This window comes from Pseudophryne corroboree, chromosome 2 (genome assembly GCF_028390025.1).
Source record: "Pseudophryne corroboree isolate aPseCor3 chromosome 2, aPseCor3.hap2, whole genome shotgun sequence".
In the NCBI taxonomy this organism is placed as follows: domain Eukaryota; kingdom Metazoa; phylum Chordata; class Amphibia; order Anura; family Myobatrachidae; genus Pseudophryne; species Pseudophryne corroboree.
Window position 1 is genome coordinate 522,776,865 of NC_086445.1, and position 18,337 is coordinate 522,795,201.

The window sequence follows — 18,337 nt, forward strand, 5'->3', positions numbered from 1 at the left end:
TGAAAGAAAAGGGCATTCCGGAGGAAGTCATTCCTACGCTTATTAAAGCCAGGAAAGAGGTTACAGCAAATCATTATCACCGCATATGGCGGAAATATGTTGCATGGTGTGAGGCCGAAAAGGCCCCAACTGAGGAATTTCAACTAGGTCGATTTCTGCATTTCCTGCAAGCAGGAGTGAATATGGGCCTAAAACTGGGTTCCATTAAGGTACAGATCTCGGCTCTATCGATTTTCTTTCAGAAAGAACTAGCTTCAGTACCTGAAGTTCAGACATTTGTAAAGGGAGTGCTGCATATTCAGCCCCCATATGTGCCTCCTGTGGCACCTTGGGATCTCAACGTGGTGTTGAGTTTCTTAAAATCACATTGGTTTGAACCACTAAAAACCGTGGCTTTGAAATATCTCACGTGGAAGGTGGTCATGTTATTGGTCTTGGCTTCTGCCAGGCGAGTATCAGAATTGGCGGCTTTGTCTTATAAAAGCCCTTATCTGATTTTCCATATGGATAGGGCAGAATTGAGGACTCGTCCCCAGTTTCTCCCTAAGGTGGTGTCAGCGTTTCATTTGAACCAGCCTATTGTGGTGCCTGCGGCCACTAGGGACTTGGAGGACTCCAAGTTGTTAGACGTGGTCAGGGCCCTGAAAATATGTTTCCAGGACGGCTGGAGTCAGAAAATCTGACTCGCTGTTTATCCTATATGCACCCAACAAGCTGGGTGCTCCTGCTTCTAAGCAGACTATTGCTCGTTGGATTTGTAGTACAATTCAACTTGCACATTCTGTGGCAGGCCTGCCACAGCCAAAATCTGTCAATGCCCATTCCACAAGGAAGGTGGGCTTATCTTGGGCGGCTGCCCGAGGGGTCTCGGCTTTACAACTTTGCCGAGCTGCTACTTGGTCAGGGGCAAACACGTTTGCAAAATTCTATAAATTTGATACCCTGGCTGAGGAGGACCTGGAGTTCTCTCATTCGGTGTTGCAGAGTCATCCGCACTCTCCCGCCCGTTTGGGAGCTTTGGTATAATCCCCATGGTCCTTACGGAGTTCCCAGCATCCACTAGGACGTCAGAGAAAATAAGAATTTACTCACCGGTAATTCTATTTCTCTTAGTCCGTAGTGGATGCTGGGCGCCCATCCCAAGTGCGGTTTATCTGCAATACTTGTACATAGTTATTGTTAACTAAATCGGGTTATTGTTGAGCCATCTGTTGAGAGGCTCAGTTGTTTCATACTGTTAACTGGGTTTCATATCACGAGTTATACGGTGTGATTGGTGTGGCTGGTATGAGTCTTACCCGGGATTCAAAATCCTTCCTTATTGTGTACGCTCGTCCGGGCACAGTATCCTAACTGAGGCTTGGAGGAGGGTCATAGTGGGAGGAGCCAGTGCACACCAGGTAGTCTGAAATCTTTCTAGAGTGCCCAGCCTCCTTCGGAGCCCGCTATTCCCCATGGTCCTTACGGAGTTCCCAGCATCCACTACGGACTACGATAAATAGAATTAGCGGTGAGTAAATTCTTATTATATATATATATATATATATATATATATATATATATATATATATATATATATATATATATATATATATACATACATACATACATACATACATACATACATACATACATACATACATACATACATACATACATACATACATACATCATGAAGAAATCAGCCAGCACGTCTAATAGTCGATGTTTCAATGTTATTCACTAAACATTTTCATCTGTCCTGATGAAAATGTTTGGTGAGTAACATTGAAATGTCGACTATTAGACGTGCTGGCTGATTTCTTCATGCCACGAGTGCCGCCGCCGACCTTCTTACATATATTCTTTCCAGAGACCAGTGCTAAGACAATAGGGAGGGCATCGGCTATGTTTATTGAATTCATTCTATGTATAAGTGGATTGCCGCTGACTGCCTATATATATATATATATATATATATATATATATATATATATATATATATATATATATATATATATATATATATATATAATGTTCGGTTCCTCGGAAACCGACCCCCCCCCCCTCCCCCGAACTTCACCCATTTTACACGGGTCCGAGGCGGACTCGAATCTTCCCACCTTGCTCGGTTAACCCGAGCGCGCCCGAACGTCATCATCCCGCTGTCGGATTCTCACGAGATTCGGATTCTATATAAGGTGCCGCGTGTCGCCGTGCATTGGAAATGTTAGGGAGAGGACGTGGCTGGCGTCCTCTCCGTTTATTAATGTTGATGCAAATATTTGTGCTTATTGCTTAATTGTGGGGACTGGGGAGCAGCTGTATTATATAGGAGGAGTACAGTGCAGAGTTTTGCTGATCAGTGACCACCAGTTTTATCCGTTCTCTGCCTGAAAAACGCTCCATATCTGTGCTCAGTGTGCTGCATATATCTGTGCTCACACTGCTTTATTGTGGGGACTGGGGACCAGCAGTATTATATAGGAGGAGTACAGTGCAGAGTTTTGCTGACAGTGACCACCAGTATATATAGCAGTACGGTACGGAAGGCCACTGCTCTACCTACCTCTGTGTCGTCAAGTATACTATCCATCCATACCTGTGGTGCATTTCAGTTGTGCGCAGTATATATAGTAGTAGGCCATTGCTATTGATACTGGCATATAATTCCACACATTAAAAAATGGAGAACAAAAATGTGGAGGGTAAAATAGGGAAAGATCAAGATCCACTTCCACCTCATGCTGAAGCTGCTGCCACTAGTCATGGCCGAGACAATGAAATGCCATCAACGTCGTCTGCCAAGGCCGATGCCCAATGTCATAGTACAGAGCATGTAAACTCCAAAAAACAAAAGTTCAGTAAAATGACCCAAAAATCAAAATTAAAAGCGTCTGAGGAGAAGCGTAAACTTGCCAATATGCCATTTACGACACGGAGTGGCAAGGAACGGCTGAGGCCCTGGCCTATGTTCATGGCTAGTGGTTCAGCTTCACGTGAGGATGGAAGCACTCATCCTCTCGCTAGAAAACTGCAGTGCCACTCCTAGATGGGCCAGGTGTTTGTGTTGGCCACTTGTGTCGCTTAGCTTAGCCATCCAGCGACCTCGGTGCAAATTTTAGGACTAAAAATAATATTGTGAGGTGTTCAGAATAGACTGAAAATTAGTGTAAATTATGGTTATTGAGGTTAATAATACTATGGGATCAAAATGACCCCCAAATTCTATGATTTAAGCTGTTTTTGAGGGGTTTTTGTAAAAAAAACACCCGAGTCCAAAACACACCCGAATCCGACAAAAAATTTTCAGGGAGGTTTTGGCAAAACGCGTCCGAATCCAAAACACGGCCGCGGAACCGAAACCAAAACACAAAACCCGAAAAATTTCCGGTGCACATCACTAATAAATATATATAAAAAAAAATAAAAAAATAAATATATATATATATATATATATATATATATATATATATATATATATATATATATATATATATATATATATAACCATACAATAGGCACGGCACTCCAGGGACTCGTTGCAGAAAAACTTTAATTAAGGTGCTGTGATCAACATGTTTCGGGGCATGCGCCCCTTCGTCAGGACCCACCAAAACAAACAGGACATACACACAAAGAACATTTATATACCTGATGCCAGAACTCACCTGTTGCCGGCGTCCGCGTCCGCAGCCGCTGCTGCTGATTCACACCCGGGGTCTCACTTCCGGGTTACGCAAGACGTGGTTGCTAGGCAACCCTTGGCTTGCGCTCCTGTTGTGTGAGTCCGGCTTCCGTGTTGTCAAGCAGTGCGGCATGTGAGCGGACCTGGCAAAACAAGCAAGCATAATAAGTTTAAAAACAATAATGACAATAATATTAAAAACGTTTGCCTGACAATACAAAAACCTGGATATTCACATGTACATACAATAAACGGTTAACCATATAGATCATATCTCATTCGCAAAAGCTCGAGGTTATCAATTAGGGGATAAACTACACGTACACCACGCCATTATAAAGCACCTCATCTCAGGCTATTCCAGTTAATTTTGTCGTTTAATCCGTCTGGTGCTATAGTGCCTAATCTAGAAATAGACTATCTCATGCACGGAACATCCCTATCCGATTATGTACGCGAACTGAAAATCCCGCGGGGTTTTAGAGTGGCAAATGTGCCAACGATTGGCAGACAAAACCCTGAGTTTGTACGAAAGTGGATAGGGATCCTCAACAAGTGTGCGCTAGACCTAATGGTACTGGTCATAGAAGAAGCTGGCCGTGAACTACAGGTGACACGCACGAAGATCTCAGCATTTGAGAACACCCACCGGGATATATTGGAAGATGTAGCCAATTCAAGTTGGCTTAACAAACTACAACAACAATGCGACCAATATAAGAAGAACCTAATTAAATTCAAAAAGAACAAAAAACACACAGTTGACGCTGACTATGAGGAGAACAAAATCTACAGGTGGCTGTCTGGGAGCGCATCGGCAACACGTAACAATGCCGTAGAACGACGCCGCAGACCGTGGCAACCTCGGCGTCCACAATATCATACTCCAACGCCTCAAAACAACAGCGATAGTGAATTCGCAATCTCTGAATCAGACGAAGCATCTACATCAGAGAGGATCCCTTTAGGCAAAAGTGGGGCCACCCAGAGGGGTGGAGAAAGACCACCCGCAGGGGTGGGCAGAATAAAAGAAACAAGAGAAGTCAGGCGCAATCCCCCCCCCGCAAAAAGACAGCCTGATCTTTAATCTATCAAAAAGGACATTGCAGCCATCAGAAATTCAAGTATTACAGAAAGGCTTGGCCTTCGTGCCTACCAACATGCACGATGAATTTACTTGGAGACTTGACCATCACAAGTTCTCCAGAAATTTGCGTTTAAAGGAACATTTTCAACATCAAAAGCTGACATCAGAGAGCTCGCCGCTTGAATTGTTCTTAATGGGCAAGACTAGATCGAAATTTGATCCAGTGTCGGTCAATCCATCACTAAAAACGTTTGACCGTTTACTACATGATTCAGTGACGAGATTTAGAATGGCACCTGGTAAAGTACACAAAAATCTTTCCAGAGAGGAAGCCTCTGCGGTAAAAAGTTTGAGTACCTATGAGGATATAATTATCAGGCCAGCCGACAAGGGCGGGGCCATTGTGGTACAAGACATCACTGACTACCGCCATGAAATTGAGCAACAGCTCTCCGAAAAAGGAGTATACAGTCGTTTACCTGGGAATCCTACAAGCAAATTTCAAAAGGAACTACGTGAGATGTTGGGAGTAGCTGTCCAACAACAACACATCACCCCCAAGATCTGCAATGCCTTATTAGTGGATCACCCGAAGGTGCCGGCACTATACACATTGCCGAAACTACACAAAGATAGTAGGAATCCGCCCGGTCGACCGATTATATCGGCGCGGGGTTCCTTATATTATTCTGTGGCTCAATTATTGGACTATCTGCTTCAACCATTGTTGAGTAAGAAGGAGACTTTCTTGAAAGATACCACAGAATTTCTGAAACTGTTAGGTGATGTTTCCCAAGTACCTAAGGGAACATGGTTATGCTGCCTAGACGTATGTAGTCTTTATACGTCAATCCCCCATGAGGGTGGATTGCGAGCTATGAAAAATTTCTTACAACAATTCCTTGATCCTGCATTATTTAATCATGATCTCTTTTTGAAACTGTTGGAGTTGACCCTCTATAGAAATTATTTTTTCTATGACGGTCAATATTATTTACAGCAACGGGGGTGTGCGATGGGGTCCCCGGTGGCCCCGTCGTACGCCAACGTTTATATGTTTGAGCAAGAAGAGCAATTGTTTTTGAATCAGGCAGAGATAGCTGGTAATATCAAAGTATATACTCGTTATATCGATGATATTTTTGTATTGTGGACCGGCAACATAGATTCATTAAAGAATGCATTAGACGAGATCAATGGTGGGACATCGGCAGTGAAATTCACCATGCAGTATAGTGAAGTTCAGGCACATTTTCTAGATGTACAAGTAAATATTATTGAAGGTAGGATAGCAACAGAGGTATTTCATAAAGACGTGGATAGAAATACCTTTTTGCTCGCTTCAAGCCATCACCCATCATCGTTGAAGCGGGGTTTACCCCGCTCTCAAATGATGAGGGTGGCTAGGATTTCAAGTGATCCGCTAAAAGCAGCAATATCCATTGATAGATTAATAGCCAAATTTACAGCTCGGGGCTATGATCCTAAAATGCTTCAGGATAACAAACAACAGGTGTTAAAAATACCTAGAATTCAATTACTACAGTCACGTACCAAACCATCTGCTAAAGTCCTCCCTTGGGTTAGCAGTTTCACAACAGCCAGTCCTGTAATTAATCGAGCCACTAAGGCCCTGTGGCCAATTGTAGCCTCAGACAAGGATCTATATTGTTTTAAAGATGTACGGCCTATAGCAGCATTTAAAAGGGGCTGTAACCTTAGAGATAGGCTCATGATCACTGACATTACAGGGAGAGGGATCCCCAAATTACCTAATGTGTATGTGAAACCAGCAGGTTGTTACGGTTGCCATAACTGCACTACATGCAGATATATGGTGACCTGTAAATCGTTTAAACATCCACACTCACAGAAAAAGTACGACATCCGGCATGTGCTCACGTGCACTTCATCTTTTGTGGTGTACGTGATTACATGTCCTTGTGGTTTATATTATGTGGGGCAGACCTCCCGCAAATTCCGGGAGCGGATGGCTCTGCACAGGTCTGCCATCCATTTATCAGCTTAAGGTAAATCTATGGACCAACCTGTGGCCCGTCATTTTAGAATGATGGGCCATTCCTTGTCTGATCTGAAGCACTTTATAATAGATCATGTAGTGGAATCCCCTCGGGGAGGAGATCGCATCAAAGCTCTGTGCATCCTGGAATCCAGATGGATTGTTAGATTAGGCACTATAGCACCAGACGGATTAAACGACAAAATTAACTGGAATAGCCTGAGATGAGGTGCTTTATAATGGTGTGGTGTACGTGTAGTTTATCCCCTAATTGATAACCTCGAGCTTTTGCGAATGAGATATGATCTATATGGTTAACCGTTTATTGTATGTACATGTGAATATCCAGGTTTTTGTATTGTCAGGCAACCGTTTTTAATATTATTGTTATTATTGTTTTTAAACTTATTATGCTTGCTTGTTTTGCCAGGTCCGCTCACATGCCGCACTGCTTGACAACACGGAAGCCGGACTCACACAACAGGAGCGCAAGCCAAGGGTTGCCTAGCAACCACGTCTTGCGTAACCCGGAAGTGAGACCCCGGGTGTGAATCAGCAGCAGCGGCTGCGGACGCCGGCAACAGGCGAGTTCTGGCATCAGGTATATAAATGTTCTTTGTGTGTATGTCCTGTTTGTTTTGGTGGGTCCTGACGAAGGGGCGCATGCCCCGAAACATGTTGATCACAGCACCTTAATTAAAGTTTTTCTGCAACGAGTCCCTGGAGTGCCGTGCCTATTGTATGGGTATGTTTCAGAATATTGCACAGGACACCGGGACCAGTAATTTAGAAGCAAGGAGTGCCGACTGAATTGTATTGGTATATATATATATATCTCTAACGTCCTAAGTGGATGCTGGGGACTCCGTCAGGACCATGGGGTTTAGCGGCTCCGCTGGAGACAGGGCACAATAATAAAAGCTTTAGGATCAGGTGGTGTGCACTGGCTCCTCCCCCTATGACCCTCCTCCAAGCCTTAGTTAGATTCTTGTGCCCGGCCGAGAAGGGTGCAATCTAGGTGGCTCTCCTGAGCTGCTTAGAATAAAAGTTTAAGTTAGGTTTTTTATTTTCATTGAGTCCTGCTGGCAACAGGCTCACTGCTACGAGGGACTTAGGGGAGAGAAGTAAACTCACCTGCATGCAGGATGGATTTGCTTCTTAGGCTACTGGACACCATTAGCTCCAGAGGGAGTCGGAACACAGGTCTCACCCTGGGGTTCGTCCCGGAGCCGTGCCGCCGACCCCCCTTGCAGATGCCGAAGTTGAAGAGGTCCAGAGGTCCAGAAACAGGCGGCAGAAGACTTTCAGTCTTCATAAGGTAGCGCACAGCACTGCAGCTGTGCGCCATTGTTGTCAGCACACTTCATACCAGCGGTCACTGAGGGTGCAGGGCGCTGGGGGGGGCGCCCTGGGCAGCAATGTATTATACCTTTTTTATGGCTAAAATACATCACATATAGCCCTTGAGGCTATATGGATGTATTTAACCCCTGCCAGATCTCACAAACTCCGGGAGAAGAGCCTGCCGTTTTAGGGGGCGGGGCCTATTCTCCTCAGCACACGGCGCCATTTTCCTGCTCAGCTCTGCTGTGAGGAAGGCTCCCAGGCTCTCCCCTGCACTGCACTACAGAAACAGGGTTAAAACAGAGAGGGGGGGGCACTTATTTGGCGATATGATTACATATGTGAAAATGCTATAAGGGAAAACACTTGTATAAGGGGTTGTCCCTGTATAATTATAGCGTTTTTGGTGTGTGCTGGCAAACTCTCCCTCTGTCTCCCCAAAGGGCTAGTGGGGTCCTGTCCTCTATCAGAGCATTCCCTGTGTGTGTGCTGTGTGTCGGTACGTGTGTGTCGACATGTAGGAGGACGATGTTGGTGAGGAGGCGGAGCAAATTGCCTGTATTGGTGATGTCACTCTCTAGGGAGTCGACACCGGAATGGATGGCTTATTTAGGAATTACGTGATAATGTCAACACGATGCAAGGTCGGTTGACGACATGAGACGGCCGGCAAACAAATTAGTACCTGTCCAGGCGTCTCAGACACCGTCAGGGGCTTGTAAAAACGCCCATTTACCTCAGTTGGTCGACACAGACACAGACACGGACACTGACTTCAGTGTCGACGGTGAAGAAACAAACGTATTTTCCTTTAGGGCCACACGTTACATGTTAAGGGCAATGAAGGAGGTGTTACATATTTCTGATACTACAAGTACCACAAATAAGGGTATTATGTAGGGTGGGAATAATCTACTTGTAGTTTTTCCTGAATCAGATAAATTAAAGTGTGTGATGATACGTGGGTTTCCTCCGATAGAAAATTATGGGAGGTATACCCTTTCCCGCCAGAAGTGAGGGCGAGTTGGGAAACACACCTTAGGGTGGATAAGGCGCTCACACGCTTATAAAAACAAGTGGCGTTACCGTCTCCAGATACGGCCGCCCTCAAGGAGCCAGCTGATAGGAAGCTGAAAAATATCCTAAAAAGTATATACACACATACTGGTGTTATACTACGACCAGCAATCGCCTCAGCCTGGATGTGCAGCGCTGGGGGGGCTTGGTCGGATTTCCTGACTGAAAATATTGATACCCTTGACAGGAACAATATTTTATTGACTATAGAGCATTTTAAGGATGCATTTCTATATATGCGAGATGCGCAGAGGGATATTTGCATTCTGGCATCAAGAGTAGATGTGATGTCCATATCTGCCAGACGATGTTTATAGACACGACAGTGGTCAGGTGATGCAGATTCCAGACGGCACATGAATGTATTGCCGTATAAAGGGGCGGTCCATCGGACCTGGTGGCCATGGCAACAGCTGGAAAATCCACTTTTGTTACCCCAAGTCACATCTCAGCAGAAAAGGACACAGTCTTTTCAGTCTCAGTCCTTTCGTACCCATAAAGGCAGGCGGGCAAAAGGCCAGTCATATCTGCCCAGGGTTAGAGGAAAGGGAAGAAGACTGCAGCAGGCAGCCCATTCCCAGGAACAGAAGTCCTCCACAGCTTCTGCCAAGTCCGCAGCATGACGCTGGGGCCATACAAGCGGACTCAGGTGCGGTGGGGGGTCATCTCAAGAGTTTCAGCACGCAGTGGGCTCACTCGCAAGTGGACTCCTGGATCCTACACGTAGTATCCCAGGTGTACATTGGAAATTCGAGACGTCTTCCCCTCACAAGTTCCTGAAGTCTGCTTTACCAACGTCTCCCTCCGACAGGGAGGCAGTATTGGAAAAAAATTCACAGGCTGTATTCCCAGCAGGTGATAATCAAAGTACCCCTCCTACAACAAGGGAAGGGGTATTATTCCACACTATATTGTGGTACTGAAGCCAAACGGCTCGGTGAGATCTAAAAGATTTGAACAATTACATACAAGGGTTCAAATCAAGATGGAGTCACTCAGAGCAGTGATAGCGAACCAGGACGATATGGTGTCACTGGATATCAGGGACGCTTACCTACATGTCCAAATTTTGCCCTTCTCACCAAGGGTATCTCAGGTTCGTGGTACAGAACTGTCACTATCAGTTCAGACGCTGCCGTTTGGATTGTCCACGGCACCCCGGGTCTTTACCATGGTAATGGCCGAAATGATGATTCTTCCTAAAAGAAATATGGACGCTTTCCTGATAAGGGCAAGGTCCAGAGAACAGTTGGCGGTCGGAGTAGCACTATCTCAAGTAGTTCTACGACAGCACGAGTGGATTCTAAATATTCCAAAATCGCAGCTTTTTCCGACGACACGTCTAATGTTCCTAGGAATGATTCTGGACACAGTCCAGAAAAGGATGTTTTCTCCCGGAGAAGAAGGCCAGGGAGTTATCCGAGCTAGTCAGGAACCTCCTAAAACCAGGAAAAGTATCAGTGCATCATTGCACAAGGGTCCTGTGAAAAATGGTGGTTTCTTACAAAGCGATCCCATTCGGTAGATTTCACGCAAGAACCTTTCAGTGGAATCTGCTGGGAAAATGGTCCGGATCGCATCTTCAGATGCATCAGCGGATAACCCTGTCTCCAAGGACAAGGGTGTTTTCTTCTGCGGTGGCTGCAGAGTGCTCATCTATGAAAGGGCCGCAGATTCGACATTCAGGACTGGGTCCTGGTGACCACGGATGCCAGCCTGAGTGGCTGGGGAGCAGTCACACAAGGAAAAAATTTCCAGGGAGTGTGATCAAGTCTGGAGACTTCTCTCCACATAAATATACTGGAGCTAAGGGCAATTTACAAGGCTCTAAGCTTAGCAAGACCTCTGCTTCAAGGTCAGCCGGTATTGATCCAGTGGGACAACATCACGGCAGTCGCCCACGTAAACAGACAGGGCGGCACAAGAAGCAGGAGGGAAATGGCAGAAACTGCAAGGATTCTTCGCTGGGCGAAAAATCATGTGATAACACTCTCAGCAGTGTTAATTCCGGGAGTGGAAAACTGGGAAGCAGACTTCCTCAGCAGCCATAACCTCCACCCGGGAGAGTGGGGACTTCAGCGGGAAGTCTTCCACATGATTGTAAACCATTGGGAAAAACCAAAGGTGGACATGATGGCGTCCCGCCTGAACAAAAACTAGACAGATATTGCGCCAGGTCAAGGGACCCTCAGGCAATAGCGGTGGACGCTCTGGTAACACTGTGGGTGTACCAGTCAGGGTATGTGTTCCCTCCTATGCATCTCATACCAAAAGTACTGAGAATCATAAGAAGGAGATGAGTAAGAACGATACTCGTGGTTCCGGATTGGTCAAGAAGGACTTGGTACCCGGAACTTCAAGAGATGCTCACGGAAGAACCGTGGCCTCTACCTTTAAGAAAGGACCTGCTCCAGCAGGGGCCTTGTCTGTTCCAAGACTTACCGCGGCTGCGTTTGACGGCATGGCAGTTGAACGCCGGATCCTGAAAGGGCATTCCAGATGAAGTCATCCCTACCCTGGTCGAAGCCAGGAAGGATGTAACCGAAAAACATTTTCACCGCATTTGGCGAAAATATGTTGCGTGGTGTGAGGCCAAGAAGGTCCCTACAGAGGAATTCCAACTGGGTCGTTTCCTACATTTCCTGAAAACAGGACTGTCTATGGGCCTAAAATTAGGGTCCATTAAGGTTCAAATTTCGACCCTGTCGAATTTCTTCCAAAAAGAACTGGCTTCAGTGCCTGAAGTTCAGACGTTTGTAAAAGGGGTACTGCATATACAGCCTCCTTTTGTGCCCCCAGTGGCACCTTGGGATCTCAATGTTGTTTTGAGTTTCCTAAAGTCACATTGGTTTGATCCACTCACCACTGTGGAATTAAAATATTTCACATGGAAGGTGAAGATTCTATTAGCCCTGGCTTCAGCCAGGCGTGTGTCAGAATGGGCGGCTTTATCATATAAAAGCCCTTACTTAATTTTTCATTCTGACAGGGCAGAATTGAGGACTCGTCCTCAATTTCTCCTTAAGGTGTTTTCTGTTTTTCACATGAACCAACCTATTGTGGTACCTGCGGCTACTAGGGACTTGGAGGACTCCAAGTTACTTGACGTTGTCAGGGCCCTGAAAATATGTTTCCAGGACGACTGGAGTCAGAAAATCTGACTCGCTGTTTAGCCTGTATGCACCCAACAAGATGGGTGTTCCTGCTTCTAAACAGACGATTGCTCGCTGGATTTGTAGTACAATTCAGCTTGCACATTCTGTGGCAGGCTTGCCACAGACAAAATCAGTAAAAGCCCATTCCACAAGGAAGTGGGCTCATCTTGGGCGGCTGCCCGAGGGGTCTCGGCTTTACAACTTTGCCGAGCTGCTACTTGGTCAGGGGCACACCCTGACTGAGGAGGACCTGGAGTTCTCTCATTCGGTGCTGCAGAGTCATCCGCACTCTCCCGCCCGTTTGGGAGCTTTGGTATAATCCCCATGGTCCTGACGGAGTCCCCAGCATCCACTTAGGACGTTAGAGAAAATAAGAATTTACTTACCGATAATTCTATTTCTCGTAGTCCGTAGTGGATGCTGGGCGCCCATCCCAAGTGTGGATTGTCTGCAATACTTGTACATAGTTATTGTTACAAAAATCGGGTTATTCTTGTTGTGAGCCATCTTTTCAGAGGCTCCTTCGTTGTTATCATACTGTTAACTGGGTTCAGATCACAGGTTGTACGGTGTGATTGGTGTGGCTGGTATGAGTCTTACCCGGGATTCAATATCCTTCCTTATTATGCACGCTCGTCCGGGCACAGTATCCTAACTGAGGCTTGGAGGAGGGTCATAGGGGGAGGAGCCAGTGCACACCACCTGATCCTAAAGCTTTTATTATTGTGCCCTGTCTCCTGCGGAGCCGCTAAACCCCATGGTCCTGACGGAGTCCCCAGCATCCACTATGGACTACGAGAAATAGAATTATCGGTAAGTAAATTCTTATTTTTACTTTTTTTGTTTTTTTTTTGTTATTGTTTAATATGATGCTAGTATACGCAGTATCACTCTACAATGATCACTTGACGATTGCAGACCGCATTAAAATAAATTTCAGAAACTTTATTTTAAAAAATAAATTTGAGTAAAGTAAGAATTAACTTTTTACAATATTTCCACGTTACTTTTTCTGCCCTCTCTTATGGGTGAAAATGGACTGTTTTCGACCGCAGCGGGGTCGAAAACATGGATTCTGCTCATCCATGTGTTTTTTGTGTTGGAAGTTCCGACAGGGCGGAAAAACGTCACTTCTATTGAATATTGAAGTGTCTGAAAGTTCCGATTATTGGTGGACAGTGCCGTCTTTCCGCCCTGTCAGAACTTCCGACTGTAATTGAATATACCCCATAATCTTCAATAAATTGCCCTTATTGTACATTCAAGCATAAACCTTATGTAAGACTGAAGTTGAATGCCTAAGGCTTTCCAACATTTATGGCTGATAAGGAATGCTTAGACTTGTAGTCCCATACAAACTGCAGGTTGCCTATGAGACCTTGTCACACCTCTTGTAGTTAATAACTAAATCACTAGCTACATTCCTTGGTAGCCCTCAGTGGCGTATTTATAATGGGTGCAATATGTGTGTTGTATGTGGTCCCACACCACACGCACTACACCCATTTCTTTAATACTCCCCTTTCCGGAGTCCTCTGTCAGCGGCAGCAAGAGCAAAAATCCATCACCGGGAAAATGGCATGATGGACATTTTCCTAGTGTTTTGCGCATGCGCAGTAGAAAAATCGCTGTGAAATGGATAAATAGGTTGTCTTAGCGTTTGTACTAGGGTTTTATGCAATAGACTCTGGCAGCCAGTTGAAGTGTTGTTTACTTTTCTTGTTATTAATGCCATATAAAAAAAAATAATATATATATAAATATATATATATATATATATATATATATTTGTTACCAGCCCATCAAAATGATGGAACAATGTAACAGTAATGTCAGCACTGACAGCTGTGTGCGCCCAAATGAAGCAACACTTGAATTGCTCTGTCGTCCGCCATCTAGTGGTCGCAGGCGCACAAAACACTTGAACTCCTCTCAGAGGTGAGGAGCAGCGTTAGCCTTTTAAAGTGGTCCTGGAGAGGTGGTGGAACTCTCTTCCCTTGCCACCTACTCCCCTCCTATTAGGCGGTGCCATGGCCAATAGTAGGATGTTCGGCGCCTCCTGCAAACGACAAATTTGTGCCCTAACCCTCATACTGTCTAAACTTGAAACAGTTGCGCGCCAAAGGTGTGTGCTGCAAAAAAAGTGTGTGGCCACACTATCAGTGCCGCTTAAAACGCATGCCCACAGTAGCAGTGCTGCTTATATACACAATGCCCACTCTGTCAGTGCTGCTTATGCACATGCCCACAGTATCAGAGGCGCTTATCGACATGCCCACATTACTAGTGCCGCTTTTAAACGTGCCCACGGTATCAGTGCCACTTGTACACATGGCCACGGTCTCAGTGCAGCTTATACACATGCCCATGGTTGCAGTGGCGCTTATACACCTAAATGCCAACCCCCACTTACCTCGTGTGTCACTGGTGCATCCTATCGGTGACTTTGCGGGTCCTGTCTCCTTGTGGTCTCATTCGCGCCGGCAGCCTAGCGCCATCTAATGGGTACTGGGGGAGGTGGGCTAAGGAAGTTTCAGTCTAGTGCCGCCTGCCCCTAGATCTATTAGTATGGAAGCCACGGCTCACAGTGAGGTGGCAGTACTGGTGGTGTGTGCAATCACTGAAGAAAACAAGGTTGGCGAGTGAGGGGCTGCCCTGGACACAGACAGCTCCCTGCATCAGCATATAGAGGCGGAGAGGGCTCAGAAACCTGAGTGCACAGGAATAGAAAGGAACAGGAAGGATAGTTGTCCGCAGGGACTGTCAGAGAGTTTTAGGCTGTTAGTGAAACCCCTCCTGCGTGTGCTACTGGGAGGAAGGGGTTGGGAGAACAGTAGGTGGACTGGAACTTCATACTGCCGGTGCCGCAGCCTGTCATACAGTCTGACAGGCGCAGTGGCAGCAGCAGGGTCACAGAGCAGGGAGAGCGCTTCTCCCGACCCGCGCCTCTCTTCTTTGCAGACTCTGCTGAGTGGGTAGTGCCAGGCCTGATTCTTTGCATGGTAGGGTAGGGTCAACCAGTACTTTGGAATCCTTTTACATCTATCTTCTATTATTTCTCACTCTTTTCTTAAACAGATCTGCATGGAAAAAATTTAATCGGCTTCCATGGACTTTACAAACAAATGCCAACCTCTCCCGACTCAGAGACCTGACAACACTGCATTCACTCAGCAGAGACTTCCCGCCTGGCAGCCTCTACTCTCCGCTAGCATTATCTTGCCATTGTTCTTCCTTGCAGGATTATCCTTTATAGGAATTGGCATTGGGTTATATTATTCATCAAATAGCATCAAAGAAACAGAGGTAAGAGTTTAAATCAAGACGTGTGGGTGATACCAACATTTTGTAATGGTCCCTGACTGTGTTCCGCCCATAAGTGGTAAAACTGGACTAAACACTGAGGGCTTTCTAACTGTATTTATGATACAACCCATCTGCCTCCAATTATTACTTTTTGTGATATTCAAACAAATGATCAGAACGCATGAGAAGACCAGATAACCTTACATATTTAAAATGAAATAGCAAATAGTTAACACCACTATTGCAGTGGCCTTAAAACCTTACTTTAGGGAGTCAATGTAACGAGCTATGCATTTCCTTGCAGCTTGAATAAGTGCAGCAATATGTTGGACTCTGGTTCGCAGCCCCATAGAGCTACATACAAAAATCTGTGATTTCTGGGGCAAGATGAATACAGCTCTGCAGTAACTAGGAGATCTGTAACACATGTAGACATGTCCTTACAAAGAACTAAGGATCAAAAAGGGTTGAGATTATCTAATGGTTAAAAAAGGGGCAGACTAGATGGGCAAGTGGTTCTTATCTGCTATCACGGTTTTACTCGGTTTTACTCGGTTCTCAAAACCGAATCTTATTGGCTCACTGATGTCACGTGTTTCTCTGTCCTCCATCTGGGGGACGCTGCGCCGTTACTTGTGGGTTAGAGGTGTGTGGTAGTGGAGATTGGCACAGAACTATCAAAAGCTGACTCCTCCCCCCTCTAACCCCTCCCATCTCCTTCCTGCTCAGCCCTGATCAGTTTTAGTTTTGTGCCTGTGGAGTACAGACACAGTTTTGATTTCTCTTTAGGAATTTTTTTTTTTTTTTTTATTATTTCTTCTTTCACAAATACCTAGTCCCTGTTTACAGGTGACAGGTATAACAGTGGAAGGGGTTAGTATCCCATTCCAGACTGCTGCAGGGAGGCCACTATACCTTCGGTCACTGGGGCCTTCAGAGAGAGAAAGAGAGAAGACAGCAGCATCAGGTACTGGACAGCCACAATCTGTCATTGACAGTATTGGGCTGTCCCTATTTCCTATTATTAATGTCCCTATTTCCTGTTATTAATGGTGAATTTATTGGGACTACCAAACTCCTCCTCCCCTCCCTCCCCCCCCCCCCCCCCCCCCCCCGAGCGCGCGATCACCCACAGACAGCACGGAGGCTGATCTGGGGTGAAATGTGAGGTGGAGGACTGTGTTAGGTCCGGGAGGGTGTTATTCACTCCCTGGACCGTTACTTGGCTGCCGTGACAACCGCTCTGTGTAGCGGCGCACGGGAGCCGAACTTCCGGTTTTTGACGAGATGAGAATGACGTCAGGCGGGCAGAGCCGTCTTCCCGCTCAGCTCTGCCCGCGCGCGCGCACGGCTGGTCACGGCGCCATCTTCTCTGCCTGCACACAGGGGACGCTGTGCTACGGAGGAGGATTACATACACAGGGGGATAAAAACCGCAAGTATAAAAGGGGGGGAGGGGGATCACAGTGTCTCCTCTAGTCTGGTGGCTAGAGCAGCATATTAACAAAGAGCAAGTCTAGTGGGTTGAATCTCAGATATTTTTTAACACAACTTGGGGGACATAGTTCACCAGAGTAAAGATGACCAGCAAGCCAGAGAAACCTACTAAGGGAAAAACAACCTCAGTGGTTTATTTCTCATGTTCACAATGTGGCACAAAGCTGGCTAAGGGGAGTGCTGACGCAGGGACCCTCTGTACATCATGCTCTGGTGCACCAGCGGCAGATCAGCAGGGCAGATCCACAGATCAGTCAATGCCCCCTTGGGTCAAGGCCATGGTGGACGCAATTTCAGATTTGCGTCAGTCAAGGTCGGAAGCAGCTTTGGCCCAGACTCAGGTGGAACCGCTGTGGGCCCAGAATATGGGAAAATGTCTCACTGATTTGACTCAGTCTGTAAATAAATTTGTAAGTTCGGCCAGTAGTTCGGCGGCTTCTAAGCGAACGCAGCCGTTACCCGCTATTGCATTTCCAGGAGAGGAGTTGGATACTCTGACATCTCCATTGGAAGAAGGGGAGGTAGATCCTGAAGGGGACGAAAATTCGGCTTGGGAAGATGAGGATTTATCTACTAATTCAGGTGTTAGGCTACTAATAGAAGCCATTCGTCAGACCCTTAATATTCAGGATGAGGCAGTAGCCGAGACTTCTTCCTCTTTCTTTAAACGACAGAAGAGACAGGTTACTGCGTTCCCTTCTTACTCGCACTTTGCGGATATTTTAAAAGAACCCTGGCTAAAACCGGATTCCCGTTTCCAGGCGCCTAAAAAGTTAAAGTTTCTATATCCTTTTACAGAAGAGGATACAACAATTTGGGAAACCGCCCCAAAGGTAGACGCCCCTATTTCGCATTTAGCAAAAGCTACGGTTATTCCGTCAGTACAGTCTGCGACTTTAAAAGACTCTACCGATAGGAAGATAGAAGCATTACTAAAATCTATGTTTTCCTTATCAGGTGTTTCTCTCCGTCCAGTTCTGGCGAGTGCCTGGGTGCTTAAAGCCGTTGATGAGTGGCTTGCACAGGTTGTATCTGGGATGCAGTCAGACGATCCGTCGGAGGCCATTCAATTAGCAGAACAGATTTCTGAGGCCCTTACTTACGTGGGTGAAGCATTATTGGATTCGGTGGCGCTACAGTCCCGTGTTTCTGCCTTAACAGTATCCGCAAGACGATCTCTTTGG

General features: G+C 46.0%; 1 protein-coding gene across 2 annotated transcripts in view; it reads left to right on the forward strand.

Moving 5' to 3' along the window:
• Positions 1-18,337, forward strand: part of LOC135033530 (cell cycle control protein 50B-like) — a 77,208-nt gene that overhangs the window by 37,493 nt on the left and 21,378 nt on the right. The window contains exons 1-2 of one of the 2 annotated variants that reach the window (XM_063954190.1): positions 7,257-7,375; positions 15,429-15,656. In XM_063954190.1, the coding sequence (XP_063810260.1) occupies positions 15,459-15,656 (198 nt within the window). In that variant the 5' untranslated portion in view covers positions 7,257-7,375; positions 15,429-15,458. Of the gene's footprint in view, positions 1-7,256; positions 7,376-15,428; positions 15,657-18,337 lie in introns of those variants that run through there. The other variant, XM_063954189.1, reaches the window with a different exon arrangement.